This window comes from Brassica oleracea, chromosome C9 (genome assembly GCF_000695525.1).
Source record: "Brassica oleracea var. oleracea cultivar TO1000 chromosome C9, BOL, whole genome shotgun sequence".
Lineage (NCBI taxonomy): Eukaryota > Viridiplantae > Streptophyta > Magnoliopsida > Brassicales > Brassicaceae > Brassica > Brassica oleracea.
Window position 1 is genome coordinate 25,687,102 of NC_027756.1, and position 17,690 is coordinate 25,704,791.

General features: G+C 36.3%; 1 protein-coding gene across 1 annotated transcript; it reads left to right on the forward strand.

Moving 5' to 3' along the window:
- Nucleotides 1-12,814: 12,814 nt before the first annotated feature.
- LOC106317127 (non-specific lipid-transfer protein-like protein At2g13820) lies at nucleotides 12,815-14,337 on the forward strand. The gene is made up of 3 exons (XM_013754985.1): nucleotides 12,815-13,233; nucleotides 13,327-13,365; nucleotides 14,015-14,337. Exons 1-3 carry the CDS (start codon nucleotides 12,861-12,863, stop codon nucleotides 14,212-14,214), a joined length of 612 nt encoding a protein of 203 aa, XP_013610439.1. The 5' UTR covers nucleotides 12,815-12,860; the 3' UTR covers nucleotides 14,215-14,337.
- The last annotated feature ends 3,353 nt before the right edge of the window (nucleotides 14,338-17,690 follow it).

The following is a 17,690-nucleotide window of genomic DNA, read 5'->3' on the forward strand; positions in this document are numbered from 1 at the left end:
GAAGTATTTCCTCAACACTTCATTTACAACACGTTATCAGCACGACGTTGCTCTCATAAACCCTAACCCTAAAAACCAGAAATAAATCCGAGCAGTAAAAACCCTAATTCCCGACAAACTTCAAACAGCTCTATCCCTCAACTCCGGTGGATCCAGACGACGAGCCAGATACCAAATTAAAGCTCTTGACGAGAGGAAGCCAACGCCGCTAACCCCGTATCAATCGGAGTTCGGACGCGCCCCCACGCTCAGCTACTATACAGGCAGAAAATTTGTTCCAGAAACCAAAATCTCTCTCAACCATATTTTAGGGGTTCAAGTAGCTTTTTTAGCGTTAGAAAAATGATATTATATGTTTTTGATAGCATATTACCGAAACCGCTTAAATAATGTTTTTGGCGCTTAAGTCTACTTTCTCGCGAAGTATTGGTGGAATCAATAATTTTGTCTTCCCCCTCACTTAATTTTCAAAATAGCATTAATTAAGTGCTATTTATGTTATTTTCTATCATAGCGTTTATCTAACGCTATTATATAAATCCGGAAATTTCTTAATCATATGCGATAGCAGTTCAGTAAAACATGCTATAACAATCTGCTATCAATGTAGATTTTTTTTTGTAGTGCAAGCCAGTAGTCACATAGGAAGCCACGGGCCATAGCCTGCGAAACGAAGGCACACGTGGGACTGGTTGACGCGAGGAGGGACGTTTGTGAGAGACCACAAGATTCTAAAGGTCTAGATTGTTTGATGCATGGTAGAATCAATTAACTTATGAATGTGCTGGTTGTGTACTCTCACCAAAGCCTAAAAGTCCAACGAGTCTTCCCGATCAGCCAACAACTCTTCTTGATAGCCCATGACATCTTCTGATCGCCATTGGCTAATTCAAAAACACAAAAAGGTTTTTGACGAGATACTTATTCGTTTTCGTAAAACCAATGATACAGACACCCATATCTGAAAAATATGAATCGCCAAACCAAAACCGCAAGACAGGCTTCAGCCTAAACACGTTCAGGAAGGTAAAGAAATTGGGGAAGAATCGATACTATCCGTAAGGGGTGGACAGACACGAGAAGAGGAAGGGGAAATGAGTAAGCCAAATGGAGAAGAGAAAAAATCCGAATCTTTGAGAAAGCTAAAGTATGTCCGACTTGGAATTTTTTGAAATCAGACTTGGAATTTTCGTAGGAAGGTAATAAGAAATAAAAACGCTTTGGAGATTTCCATAAACTTTAGGGAACTTAGAATCTAAGTGGACAGTCTAGCAAACTAAGTCTTAGACGATTTTTTCGATCTATTGTTCCTTAACTGTTCAGGCGGATCTTGTCGCAATCATGTGTTTAGAAAACCTGTACCATTAACAAACTGAAACCCGACGATTAACCAAAGTTTTGAAAACCTTTTCGACTTAATAAGGAGAGTTTCATATAAAAGCCAAAAATTATACGAGAAAACTTCAAGCATCAAAGCATTGCTCTCAGTTTCCGTTGAACAAAGCGAGTCGCGGAAAAGCATCAAGAAACATTTGCTAAAAAAGTAAAATCGAGAACACAAGTAGTGGCGAGCACAACAAAGGGAACACTTTCTTCCCGCTTGTTGACTAGATCTACCACTGGTTGACCAATTCGTCCGCTCGAGAAACGAATTTGTCGTGAGAATTCTCTCAAAAGCCAACGAAAAATGTTCCACCACTAGATCAACGGAATAAACTCCGGTAAAACTACTTGAGTAACTCCAAGGAAATTGAACCAAAGATCGAAATCAAAGCAGAAACATTTCTCGTAAAATCTTCGGAAACATCGCTACTTTGACATGTCCGTACATAGCACCGATTTACTACCTTTATAAAACCGGTCACCTGTTACTTACGCAAAAAATCCTTCGTACAATCAGATCAAGTCATACGAAGCAAATTTTGAAAGTAAACATAACATGTTTTACGAAAAAGTATTTTCGTATAGCAAAAACAAAGATATACGATCCGACATTGGATGACCAATCTAAACATTATCTCTTTGCATTACAATCTTACAGATTTCATTTTTTAGCCATGTGGCTCGCTGGCTTCTTCTGCCTTTCATTCTCCTCGGTCACATCCGAACATGCAATCATCCCACATCAAACCTCTTATGCTTCATCCTCGTTGGATAAAAACGAAACAATTTTCGTACGACTAAAGGAAACATTATACGAGACATCCGTCGTATAACTGATACCTAGGGTGGAAAATCGTTTTCTAACACCATCGGCCATCTTAACACATAAAACTCTGACTTGGCCTATCAGTCTTGACGAACTCCCTTTGGCCCTCAGCCAACTACGCTTCCCGTAAAGCACGGACTAGAATTCGACATTCCGACTAGAGACAATCGTAAAACTAACATGCTAACACGATAATACTATGGTATAATCCTTGACCAACTACCTGCTTGGAAATGCGGCTGAACACAGCCTTCATACCAAGCAAAAACATTTGAGCAATCACCGCTCCATCCATTCACATAATGGCCAAACGACAATCCACGATTTGTCTAAAAACACCGAGTGACGATTACGCAAATAATTATCGTATAACCTATAAACAGAAATCATACGATAAAGTCTTCACAACGAGATTCAGTCCTAACAACCAAACAGTTAACGAAAAGCTTGAACTTGTCGAAAATTGATCAAGTTCTATATACTCTACTAATCATTTTAAGCCCGCAACGTTTTACCCATAAAACGTGGCATGTAAGGAAAAAATTGTAACAAAGCTCCTAGAAATATATAAAATATCCTTTCAAGTACACGAAATAAATCTCTGGAGGCCAAGTCTTCACAAATCACAGTAAAGGAAAACGCTTCTTCCCAGGGAAAAAGCTACGCGAACCCATTGTTCTAACTCTTCGATCACAAATCAAACAATTTGACATCCAAAACAGAAACAACAGTTTTGGTTGCACACATCCGTAAACAAACCAAAATGTTTCTCCGACACAGGGTTACGACTAAACGCTTGCGCCACCGCAAAACATCTCTAAGCCTGCGAAAATTTGAAACACGAAGAGCGGCATACAAAAGAAAAAAAAATCTTCAGCATCGTGAGAAATCGCAATCTCCCGAAAAATTGTTTTTCGAAGAAATAACTTCCTCGACGAAATCACCGCCTTGGAAGGCCAAACAGTCATACGCACTTACACCCTCTGAAATATATATCCTTCGCGAAGACTCAAAAATGGTAATGTCTACCATTGTGTTTGTTACTGATCACGGCAAACCCCTTAACGTTCTAAATAGACTTAGCCATCTCATAGAGGTAGCTCTCAGACATCCGGCACACGGATAATAGCGCTATAAAAGAAATCCAAAATTTTGGTCAGTACTTCCAGACGACTTAAAAATTGTCTTTGGAGAGATGCTCGGTTCCCGACCAATGCAAGTCATATAAACCGAGAACCTATCACAAACTTCAATATCCGAACAAAATCAGGTTGAAGTCCCAACAGGTAATATAAAAGCCGAGTAGTCATCACAAACCTTAAACCGATAGTAAACCTAGGTCTTGCCCTAAACCCATCACATTGGTCTCACACATCTCAAGGCATATTATCAACGAACCCGATATGAGATTCCAAAACGTGTCTCTTCGTCAATAGTTGCACGTTTATGAGATTTCTAGAACACATGTCTTCGGATATTCTTATCTTATGCAACGACAAGTATCACGATCCGCAGAGTCAGAAATGAGATGACAACTCACATTCTTTCTCTCATCTCCGCTTATGGCTACTCTATACATTTTTGAAAGGAGATAACCCAAAAAAAAAAACAACCCACAAGGCGAGTTTCGAGTCCGACAAAGGTCCAAAATATCGTTATATATACGGCGCATTATGGCTAAGACCCTAGGGTTCCCATTCTTTTCATATTAAAAGGGGTTCCTCCTTTTATTTTCTCATTAGAGGGAAACATAGCAAAGCCTTGCAGATATCCCGGGCGACCCAAACTCTAGCTGCTGGCCGCCACCTCCTCCGACGACCCCCAGTGTCGGACATCCTACGCCACCGTCTTTGACTTGCATCCTCCTTCGTCGTTTTTTTCTGGTATTCATCATACATGTATGGTAAGCTTCCAATTTAATTCGCCACCTTCATTCTCTTTATGATTTGTCATTGGGTGTGTCTGATCTGATCTCTAATCTCTTTCATATCTTCTTTTGAGTGTAAGACTGAAGATATGTTGTTGTGTGGAAGCGTTCTTATTCGTCTTCCTCTAGATCTTGAAATGTGTTGACAAGAAAGGAAAAGGTGAGGAACTCGGTTGTGAACTTGTCTTATGTGGTGAAAGCCATCTGAGCGCTAGTCCTTGTCTAGGTATAGATGTGTATGATGTGGTGTGTGCAAGATCTAGGCTGATTGTTATGATTTGATGAAAAGACACCTAGATGTGATAAGGTTGTTTAAAGGAAACTGGTTGTGTGTTGAGATTAACTAATGATGAGATAATGATGTTTAACGATGAGCTAATGCTAAGAAAAGATGAGTTAATGATTAATGATGTAAGATATTATTTTAAGACACCGAGAACGAGTAGAGTCTAGAAATAAATTATGAGTTAATGGTACAGACACCATAAGATTGAGTCATGCCGAGTCGGGGCATAATTGATTATTATAACCGCGAGGCATATAACGCCAAAAGGGGCCAAGGGGTGCAAGCCCGATAGTCATATGGGAAGCCGCATGCCGTAGCCTACGAAACAGAGGAACATGTGGAACTGGCTGACACGAGGAGGGATGTCCGTGAGCGAGCCCCTAGGTCCTAGATATCAAGGTTGTTTGATGCATGCTAAATTCTATTACTTATGAATGTGCTGGTTGTTTACATGTCTTGAGCTGAGTTTGTGGGTTCCTTGAACCTACCTTCACTTGCTAAATCAATACTCATCCCTTCTTTTTCAGGTACGAGGGAGCAGGAGTAGAAGCCTGTATAGTTCCATCAATTTGGGTTTTTGTTATTCTTAAGAGTTTTCACTACGATTTCTAATATTGTTGTTATGTTATCCGTTTTTCACTGAGTTAAGGTACTTGTAAGATGATATGGTTTTAAATCAAGAAACTATTGTACGGAGTAGAAGTGTTTAAGGTCAAAGTAAGATTTTTTGGGACGAGGCCGTTACAGTCGACCCTTGTCGCATTTCCAAGAAAAGAGCTGGTGTGATGTAACCAAGGTGATACGGTGTCTTGGAGAAAACAATGGACTTTGAAAACATAACGAAGGCCAATGCCAATTTTTCTGAAAGGTAATAGGGCACATTTCATCTTGTGTGTTGCCATATACATCTTGCATGAATGCCCCAACCCTTGCATGCATTTGTTCGATTATATCTCCCCACGTCATATTTCTACTGCATCATTGGTTTTCTTCTTTGTGTCCTCCATTACCTTTCACTTATCCCTCGTATATGTGGCTGTTTCTCTAATAGGAGATCTCCGGAACTGGATTGGCTATCTGAAGCTAACTGGACCCCAAAAGGCTTAAAACCTTATGTCCCCTCTCATACACTGCTTTCTCACATAAGTTGCACACTTCCTTGCTGATTTAAATTGCTTGTTTATGTTCAATCACTATAATAGCTACGAAAATCATAATATAAACGCATATCCCAATCCATTTCTATTCATACAACTCAACTAAATTGTCCCTGGTTCTTTATGATCGTAGCAACAATCACTACTGTGGCGAGAGTCGCTGTGATATAACTAACCTTGTTTTCCTTTTCTTGTTGTAAAACCAAAATTTTTCGTGACCAACTATCCTGATGAGGATATTCCGACTGAGCCGGACATTACCTAACAAGATTCCAAAACATGCATACCAGCCTGCTAAACAGAAGAAATGCTAGATACCAAAGACGAAGAAGAGCTAATGTTAAAGGAAATATGACCAGATAAAAAGCTATGATATTTCAACATACGTTTAATGGTTTGGACAAACAACAAGAGAAATATCATACTCAGCTAAATGAAGATGCACAGGTTGCTCGACCATGAACAAGAGGGCTAGCAGGTCGACTAGAAATTGATGAGCTGACATGTCTACCAAACAAGATGGGCCGACAAGAATGTTATATGCTCCAAGTTAAGACTCTTGGTCTCTAATCCAGAAGGAACCCAACACTACAAGAAAAAATTTACTATGAAAATTTATGAGGAAATATGGTCATCGTAAAGTAACGACAATTTAAAGAGTAGTTTACGCGGAAAAAATATTCATTGTAAAGCCGAAGTAAATTTACGAGGAGGTATATTTGTTGTAAAACATATGTAATTTTCCGAGTATTGTACGACGATAGACTTTATATTTGTTTAACGACGAAAAACACGTAAAAGTGAAGTGGTTGGGGTAAACGTGTTTTTAGTTGGCTCCGCAAAACTTATTTCCTCGTAAAGTTGTTGTTATATCAAATTAAAAGACTTGCAAAACATTTCGTCGTAAATATGTTGTTAAATTCTTACCTACTAATGACAATATCCCCTAGACTATATTTACGAAGTGATTTTGCCACATGTCTTTTCTACAATCAATTTTACAAAACAAATATGACATGGCTACTGAAATTGATGACATGTCTTCCGGAAAAACATAACATGGATAATTTCATTTAATGTTGATTTATATTATTGGCAAACTTATTAGAATATGGTAATAATTCATATATTACATTTAATATTGATATTTCTTTTTGGTAAACTTTTTTAAAATATGGTAATAACTCATACATCATCTATAAAATAAATATATTCATATATAACATTTCAAATTTCGAAATATTATTATTTTGTATGCTTATACAATTTGTATTACTAAAGTTTTCAAAAATTTCTACAATTTTTAAAAAATTTAAATATCTAATCGTAAGATCATTAGTCTTATATATCTACAAATTTTATAATATTTTTTAGGTTAAATATTTGATAATTATACAATTTTATATTATTTTTATTAGTTTATACAAATTGATTTAATATATATCAAATCTATATTAAATATTAGCAAGAAAATAGTAAAATTTATAATATTTAATAAAATTTATTTCTAAATATAAGTTAGATTTAAAAAACATTTTACTGCGCATGGTGCAGGAAAACACCTAATATTTCTATAAATATGACATTCTCTTGAGACTGAAAAACATAAAATATACGAGTTACAAAGTTAGATGTATAAGAAAAAAGATTATGAAGGGAGACTAACAAAGGAATATCTCAGTAGGCTGGAGATATTCAATTTCCAAGCTGGTTGTAAACCGATCACGCATGAATGCGATAAGATGTTATATCCTTATTAGATGTTCAAGAAAACAAAATATGCCCATTATTAAACTGTATTGAACCATTTAGTAAATAGAGGTTTTATAGCACATTACTATATTTGGTTTCAACATGGAGGTTAATTTGTAACAAAATTTGGAAATGAAGTTAGTAGTAGTGATAGTAATTTTGAAGGATGCTGGTACTAGTGAATAATAAATTTATTTGCATTATCAAAGTGACGAGAAGATATCAGATCATGATAGGGTTCACGACATGGTTACAAGCATTTTTAGAAACTACTACAAAAATAAATGATGAAACTGGAAATGTTGAAGAATCTAACTTGGATGCCAAAAGGTTTTATGAAATTATAGATGCTGCAAATCAACCAATTTACACTGGTGTAGGAGAAGGTCACTATAAATTGTCTCTAGCAGCTAGGATGATGAATATTTAAAATTGATAATAATTTACCTGAGAATTGCATGAATGCATGGGCGTATTTTTTAAGAGTATTTTCACGATGACAACATGTCAGCTGAATCTTATTATGAAATTCAGAAATTGGTTTAATGATATACCATGGTACGCGTGGGTCGTTTTGGTGTTGTTTTGTGTTATACATCGTCTAGGTACGTTTTGGGCTATTTTTGAGATTCTGAAGCTATATGAGGTATTGAACTGCACAGATGTGTCAGAAGTTTAGCTATGGATAGAGGACTTCCCACGGTGGGATTGAGCTCATCTTTTTATCTTTGAGTTATCTTCCAAAGCAACCGGGTTGAGGTTAAGAAGGATCCTAGATCAAACTTTATGCTCGTTTTACTGAAGGGTGGTCCATCTGACTCGCGAGAAGAAGCAGTCAACAAGGTATCGACCGACACCACCTTGGTGTCGACCGACACCACCTTGGTGTCGACCGACACCACCATGGTGTCGACCGACACCACCATGGTGTCGACCGACACTACCTTGGTGTCTATTAACACTCCAATTCAGCAAACCGGCGAGTTTTAACGAAGATTCAAGAATTGCAACTTTGCCCCTAAGTTTCCCTCGTTTACTGAAGACCGAGAACATGACTAAACCCTATATATATGATTTCTAAGTCATTGTTGACAGCTACCCCCTTTGTTTTAAGTTTTCTTATAAGTTAGGAGCTAAGAGAGGAACTCCTGTGGAATTGTTTGTTCAATTGTTTCAGATTATGATTTGTGTTTCTTCTATCATATTTGAGTAATTCTATATGTTAGATTCAGGGATTTCATGAGCTTAATGTCAAATTGATAATCATAGAATTGTTAGGATTATTCATCATATTCTACATCAAGAATGTTTATCATACAAGTTTCTAGAGTAATCAGAATAGCACGAGAGTGTGACTGATTACCTTAACCTACAATCGTAGTATATTTGGGATGTGCGAGAGAATGGTCAATTACCTGAAGCTAATTCTGTTGGACTAGATTTTCATACACAGCGAGAGTTGGTCTAGTATATTATTTGGAAATTATCGAATATTTTTTATTTCTTGTTTGATTCATTGGACATGCAACGAGAGTTGGTATTATGTTAGAGTTAGACATCTAATAGTTTATCGCATCGAGTGTTGGATAACTTACCATTTGCATTTGAGTTCTGGAATCAAACCTAATTAACCATTGGTATTTATTGATTGTATTTTTAAATTCATTGATTGATAAATTCGTAGATCTAGCGTTTTCTCCTTATTTTCTACAAACATATCTCTTTATTGTTTTCTTATTTGTTTTCTATTATTAATCTAGTTTAGTCTGAAACCAATAGTCTATTTTGTGAAATATCGAGTCTTTGTGGATATGATCGTCAATTACTACACCAATCCTCTTATTTGAGAGAGGTGCTTGATGGTTAATTTGAGCATATTAAATTTAGCACCGTTGTTAGGGACTCTGATCACTATTATACTAGGTGTAGGATTTAGACTAGTTTTTTTAGTTGTACTTATTTTATCTTTCTTTTCTTGGGTTTTAGGTGCATTCATTTCAATACCAAAATCAACAAAATTTATAGATTTTGGAACTCTCATACCAAAGGATTTTCTGGGCTGGAACACACGAACCGTAAGGACAACATACAAGTATCGTTCAACACCCTTGGGTCGTCGAATGACACTACTCGGACACAATTGTCGAATGACACTCCTATAGCATCGATCAACACTGCACAATGGGAGACAAAGATGGCTGCGACACTTGTGTTGATTCAGGATGCTAATGGAGAGTTGCATGTCCCCGAAGGTCATCTGCATAATGCAGCAGGTCAGAAACTTGATGATCAGGGGGCTGTAATCCCTGAGTCTGTGGCAGCTATGGAGAATGATAAAGTTCTTCGACGGAGAACGATAGCAAAATGGACCAGGCCTGATCAGTTCAATGTTAACAAGTAAGCGATTCGACCTCCATCAATCTAGGGGGTTGACATCCAGTTAAACCCTCATACTTCTCTTATGCGGATCAAGACCCTTTTCATGGTCTTCCTCATGAAAATTCCCTTGACCATATCGAAACATTTGAGGATTTTGTGTCTAACATCAAATTGCATGGAGTCTCTGAAGACTACCTCCTCTAAAAGTTTTTTTTTGATATTCTCTTTCCGGGAATGTGGTTAATTGTCTGAAGAGCTTACAACCAGGATCTCTCACTACCTAGAATGATGTCAAGACTGCATTTCTGACTAGATTCTTTGATGATGCGAGGTCTAAAGAGCTAAAGAATAAAATTTGGACATTCACTCAGGAACCTATTGAAGCGTTCAGAAGATCTTGGGACAGGTTTAGAAAATATCAAAGGGACTGTCAACATAATGGTTTCACTGAGGTTCAAGTGTTGCGAATCTTCTTAAGGGGTATTGCATTTCATTATAAAATAATGATGGATGGTGCAAGCGAAGGAAACTTCAAGAACAGGACTCCATAAGAAGCTATGAGACTGATTGAGAACTTGGTGTCTAGCAACAATATCAAGAATGCAGATATGCACATGATGAAATCGTCTGAAATGGATAGTGATAAGATCGTTGTGGTCAAAGCCAAAATTGATTAGATTCATGAAGTCTTGATGGTGTAACAGGCTGCAGGGAAGGATGTAAATTACATCAATGAAGCGGCACAATACCAATGACATTTTATCTAACTTGGTGAAGATAATGGAAGAAAACATGATAATGGAAGATTTTCGGGAAGGATAAACTCGAATCCCGAAAAATAAGGCAAGATAGAAGGAAATGGAACATGAGTATTTGCGGGGGAAAGGAGTTTATTAGAAAAGGTTAGGCAGAGAACATAAGAAGAAGTTTTCTCTATATAAACTTTTTGCACTTAGAAACCTTAGGCTTTATTTTTGTAATGCTTTATTTTCTGTTGCTTGCACCCGATTACGAGAGGAACATTGCGAAAGCAGTTCGATCTCTTGTTCAACTCTTTGTATATTTAAAGTATGTTTGGCTTGATCCTCAAAAGTGGTACATAGGCAACTTTTCATAAGGTTCAGTAAAAAATCAGTGAGAATTCAGATCTTCAAAGAAAGTTACGCTTTATTTCATTTCAAATTTTGAAAGTATGAATTTTGGTTTCCACAGTTTGGCCCTCACCTCATTGCCTCACCACATCACATCGTCGACACTTCTCTCTCTCTCTCTCTCTCTCTCTCTCTCTCTCTCTCTCTCTCTCTCTCTCCCCCTTGGCTCTCCTCATCGTCAAAAGCCTCGTTCTTATCCCCCTTGGCTCTCCTCATCGTCAAAAGCCTCTTCTTCATTGCCCCTTGGCTTTCTCTCTCTCTATCACATTATTCCTCATCATCACCCACTCTTCTGTTCATCATGCTCTCGCTTGAATCTTGTCCGAAACATCTTTGTTTTCTCGCAATCGGAATTGTTAAATTGAGATTTTACGAAGAAAAAAAGAATCACTTTGTTTTCTTTTGAAATTTAACCAAACGTTGAGTCAGAAACGGTTAACTTACAGGCCAATATATTTTCGATGAAACTAATGATTTTGATCATTTCGAGCGTATTGACAATTTTTCCGAGAAAAATCGTCAAAACGTGTAAGTTGTAAAAGAATGCAAAATGGTCTAAAACACATCACAGCGCCCACATATGACTCAGAACATGAAGCGGTCCAATCCAATGACGCTTTATCTAACTTGGAGAGGATAATAGAAGAAAATTGGATAACGAAAGAGTTCCAGGAATGATGATCTCAAGTCCCAAAAAATAAGGCAATATAGAAGGAAATAGAAGAAGCAAATCTGCGGGAAAAAAAGAAAACTTAGCCAACCTTGAGGAAGTATATAGGCAAAGGTGAGGCAGAGAAAAAAAGAGGTTTTCGCTAAAGAAAAGATGTTTATTTTTGCCGTGATGTATTTTCTATTGCTTGTACTCGATTTTACTAGACGAACATCGCATTTTGGTTAGCATTTTGGTTACGGTTGTTATAGTACAGTGTGTTCGTTTGAATCTAGGTTTCAACATTAGAGTCTTAACATAGAAGCTAGACAAACCTTATCGGAATTGGAAATTCCGACGTTTTGTATGTAAAGAACTAATTGTTTTGGTTAAGCGGGCTCGGTAATATTTTGTAAAGCACGTAGCATTAATGAACACAAGTATTAACAATTTTGTATTGATCAGTTTTTTTTTCTAAAAATTTGGGTTTATCAGTTTCATATCAGCTTTTTTATTTCTAACGATTTCATATTAGGACAAATCTCCAAAATAGCACATTTCTAAGTTTATGTCACAAAAATAGTCTTGAAAAACTAAAATAACCAAAATAGCATTTTATGTTATGAAAAATTTAATTTTTTTTTATATTTCAAAATTTGAAATCTTATCCCAAAATCCCACTCTCCAACTCTAAACCCTAAACCCTAAATCATAAATCCCACCCCTTAACTCTAAACCCTAATGTCTAAATTAATTTACCATTGGGGTATAAGTGTATATTTATCTCTTTTAATAAAACATTAAGTGCTATTTTAGTTAATTTTATTTTTAAAGGCTATATTTGTGACAAAAACATTTTTACTGCTATCCTATTCATTTTCTCCATATTATTGGTTTGTTTTCTTTTGTCAACTATTATATTAGTTTTCTTTTGTCAACTATATGTATCAGTTGTCACACAAAATAAAATTACAAACACACCAAAATGATATCAGAATTTAAATTAAAATTTAACTTTTTGTCAAAGATATGCATGCGCGCCCCTTTTACAAATCATTTAAACATGATGATCAACTCAACGAAAATAAAACAGAAACAATCAAATCCTTACAAGATAATAACAAACTACTAACCTATTCAACAATAATCTCTAACCCCCAAAATTTAAGGAACGGGAGAACCGGGCTTCAGACCCTTAAAAAGGAAAAAAAACTTACAAACAAACAAAAAATTCTTATCTTTTTCTCTGCCGAGTTCACTTCTATATAAACCTCGTCTTCCCATATACCAAAACCAACCTAACACAAAGAAAACAATAAACAATAAGAACTTTCGAAGAATATAGCAATAATGAAGCAATCTCTTCTTTCTATCTTAATACTTCTACTATCATCATCATTTGCACCCATTCATGCTCGCAACAAATCACAACCGGCAAATTCTCCTTCACTGGTAGCAGCTCCAGCGCCGGGACCGTCGAATTCTGATTGCTCCAGCGTTATATATGACATGATGGATTGTCTCTCGTACATTACCCCCGGATCAAATGATACTAAGCCCACGAAAGTTTGTTGTGGGGGAATCTTATCTGTTCTACAGTATAACCCTACGTGTGTTTGCGTCGGTTTAGAAAGTAGCAAAACTATGGGGTTTGCCGTTAATAACACTAGAGCTCGTGCCATGCCTACGACTTGCAAGCTCCCGATTGTTGCTACTCATTGTCGTGAGTATTGTTGTTTTTTTTCCTCGATTCTAATGTTTTTTTGCGTTGTATATTCATTCATTGATTCGAAGTTAACTTTTATTGCTGGTGTAGCGATGCTGGACGAGGTGACACCGGCTGCATCAAGTCCTGGTATGTCTCTGAGTACTTGTTGAGTTAGTTTGGCCTTTGTTCATTAATTATTAATCGATTATGTTACATAATTAATATTTAAGGCTTTTCTGTGTTCTTTCATAATTAATATCTTGAGTTTTATTTTAAGGAAATTTTCTAGATGTTCTGGTATACAAAATCATTTTCATAACTTGAGGATCACTAGACTTAATAGAAAATTACTGGTATCGCATTTGCTATAACTAAAAGTAAACTGCACTGTGGATATGTTATACTTTATTTTTAATTATATTTTTTATACTCGTAACCGAACTGAATATTGGTAAGAAAAAAAAGAAACTGAAATCTTTTGTTCTGTTAATCTGTTTAATTTTTTTTTATGGATTGATTGTTCAAAAGGCAGCTCACATCTTAGTTTGGTACTTTATGTGTTGTTAGTTTTGTTTCTAGATTTTTCGGTCACTGCAATCAAACAATTCTTTGAGGAATTTTTTAAACCAAGTTTTTGATTTGTCACTTACATTGCATTTGTATTTATTAGTATAATCTTACATTTATAACTACAGATGTAAATTATTAGTTTTTTTTCAAAAACAAGGGTCTTCTTTTAACTTTTTATATTATATTGTATGTTAATTAGAGATATAAAAGTAAAATATTGATACAGTTTCTCAATCGGCTGGAACACCTATGACTTCGCCATCTTCGGTCGCGTCACCGACATCTTCACCATCTTTGGCTGAGTCTCCGGTCATGACTGCACCGTCTCCCTCAAGTTCTGGCACCAACCACCTCTCAGCTTCAACAGTGACCCTTGTTGTCATTAAAGTTTCTTTTGTAGCGTACATTGCGTTTTTCTTTTTCTAATTAATTACAACTTTACTCGTTTTCATATAGTTTCTAATTAGTTGGACTTTTAATGGTTGTACTTAAAGATATATGATGCTTTTTAAAATCGTTCAACATTAATATCTACTTGGGTTTCGTGTCTTCTTTTCTCTTAAAACAAATACGATGTGTTGGCTGCACAATTCCTTGAATTTTCCAAATAATAATTAATTTCCCAACTTTATACACTAACAAATAGCTAAGTCCGATTTGTTGCTAAGTCCGATTTGTTGAAATGTCCTACCTATAAAACCAAAAGTGAAGAATGATACCATTTTAAAGGAAAATTGTTGGAAGAATCCACCATTTTTGGAAAATTACCAATTAACTAATTAGTTGCAAATAATAACATGAATATCATTATTATTGACCAAAGAAATTAGAAAAATAAATGAAAAGACAATACTTTTTCTCACATATCTGATTCCAAGTAATTCATCTTGTTAAATTTCATCAGTAATTTCTCAAAATCAGTCTCTAACATTGGTTTCTCTTCGATCTCCGTTTATATTTGATAAATGTAAATATATTTTTAGGTGAAAGGCTAAAATCCCACATGTGAACAATTTGCAGAAAACTTCAAATCAACAATTGAGGAACCCACTTCTCAGAAACTATGAGAAATAATTGATATCATATTCTAAGGAGTGACTTTACTCTTTTAAACAAAAGGTTTAGTTGTAGTACTCAGGGATCAAATCCACAGGGAGCGTAGACACACAATAGACTCAAGCAAACCGCGATTAACCTAGGCTAATATATATAAAAGTATTAAATATACTAAAACAGTGGTGAATTGTTTGGTAGATTGATGAGTGGTTTGATGGAAAGATGGTTGCTAGACTTAGGATTTCAATCAAGTTATCATAACTATAACCTACAGATGTTAAGGGTTGATCCTAGAACTCGAATTCATATAAGCAAGTAAACTAGCTCTCGCATGCGCTTACTAATCAGATGCCTGGAATCATGTGATTCCAGCTCTCGCATGCAAATTTATGAACGAGCGTCGATCGATACCAATGGTTGAGTATCGATCGATACTCCTTCTAGAAAAGCATTAAGAACTAATTCGATTTGTTCACTAAATTATCTAAACCAGCTTCCGCGTGCGCCTAGCAACTTAGCTCAACATGATTAGATTCAGGTAATAGACCATGCTTTCGCCTGCGCCTAACTATTCTTTGATCATGTTTCTAGTTAGCTACTCCAGAAACAAGCATTAAGAACAATTATGTGAAAGATTCAATTATCACCCTAACAATTCTATATCTCAGAAGAACATCAAAACCCTAGAAAACCTAGATCTAGCAGGTAGATCTATTCAGACATGAAGTTTGTCACAAAAATCATAGTTGAATAGAATAAATATAAATAAAACCAAAACTAATGGAATTCCAAGAGGACTCTGAATGAGTTCCTCTCTTCTCTCCTAACCTAGGAGAAAACCTACAAAATTAGAATAGAAAGCATAGAAAGCGTAGCCGTCAACAATGGCTTAGAAAACATATAAATAGGGGCTAAGTCGTGCAGGGACATTCTGGTAATAATTGGTAACTTCTGGACTTAAGTCGGTCATGAAATAGGCTCGAACCATCTCCTGGATCACCGTCGATCGACACCAAGGCTGTGTCGTTGATCGACATTCCTTCATCTCCTCGACAGCTTCCTCTCGTGAGGCAGACGTACCACTCTTCAGTAAAACATGCATAACCTCTAAAAGATGCTGATTGACTTCAAACCGTTGGCATTGGAAATCTAACTCAAAGATCTATCTTGAATCAAAATATGGGCTCAATCGCACCGTGGTAACGTCTTCATCCATAGCTAAACATCTGACGCGTCTGTGCAATTCTACACCTCAAAAAGCTCCAAAATTACCAAAGTTCTCTAAAACGTATCTGAACCTGAAAACACTATAAAACATACTCAAAACCCATATAATATACTCTAAATAGGTCATATATCTTGGTCTAAAAGTGGTAAAATCCATGGTATATCAACTTCTCTAGACTTATTCTTTTGCTTCTCCTCAAGCAAAACAAGATTTAACATGTGAAAGAAGTTGAAAACAGTTGCAAGCCACGTCAGATCAGTGCCAACTTTAGAGACATTTCATGTACTAGACCTTAGCTTAGCAACCAAACTATCCAGCCTACTGCTCAGCTGATTTCGCCTGACATACCCCTCTACTGACCTCATTTCTGCATATAAATGTGTAGGCTAAATCTTGGGAGTATCGATTAAAGGACACATTCTTACCCCAACAAGTATCTGAACACACATGTACTCTTCACTGATTATTTCCCTTTCTCTTCTCTGAATCTTATATCTCAATTACAATGAATAGTGACGCAGATGCAGTCCGTCTTATTCATCTTCTTTTCGATATTTATTTATTTATTTTTTATTTTTGCAAAGTGTAGGCGAATAGTGGGTCATCGGTAATGTACCTATCCCTCGCTTTCCAACAATGTGTGATCATTCTATTAGAGTAGAATAATGGGGCTGCGGGAAACATTCCTACCCCTCTAAACTGCAAAAACTCATTTCAATCTTTTATAGTATATAGATGCCAAAGAGAGGTGAGAGGGGAACCAAAAACACAAAGACTTTTACCTTCCAGACTTGCAGGAGGAATCCGATACAGTGTATACCAAGCCTCAAAACAAGAACGCTAATTTGATTAAGGTTGGAGGTCAGCTTTGGTTCCTTCAGACTTTCTCAGCTAGCGTGGATGTTATTGGCAGGCGATCCACTTTACCGTATCCATTCAGTACACCCTGCACTCAATAACCTCAAAGAATTATGCTAGAGAATGGTTAAATAGTAAGTAAAATTGAAAGAGTTCATCATTCCCTTCTTGACTCAATAAAACTAAATAAATACTCATAAAACAAAAGTTCAAAACAAAACTCAATATCTGTAAAACCTCCCCCATGCTTAAACAACAATGTCCTTAGTGTTATACAATCTAAGATTGGTGGAAAAAATAAATCATAAGGACTAAATTTAACAAGAAAAAACGACATACTTGCTTTTGATATGAGTGGCGATCAACACATTTAAGTGGCTATCGATACTCCTGATGCTCTGTTGATCGATTTTAGCTAGCCATCGCCGATTCTTGTGCAAACTCGTTTTTCTCTAGTCTTTTTTTTGTCGATGAACAGTATTGATTCCATTTCTTCCTCTTCTTTGCTCCAGACTTGTCTGGTCGCCTGGTGGTTCTTCCATCAAAAATATTTTGACACACTTCAAACTCCTTCTGCTCTGATATGCGTCCGGTGTCAATCGGCGATGAAGTGGAAGAGTTCTATGATAACAGGTTTGAGATTCTTCGTTCTACACTCCAGAGGACTTGATTTGAGCTGAACCCTGCATATATCTCTATTGTGAGTCAGCAAATTTTCTTGGTGTTCCTCATGAAGATCCCATTGACCACCTCATATCAT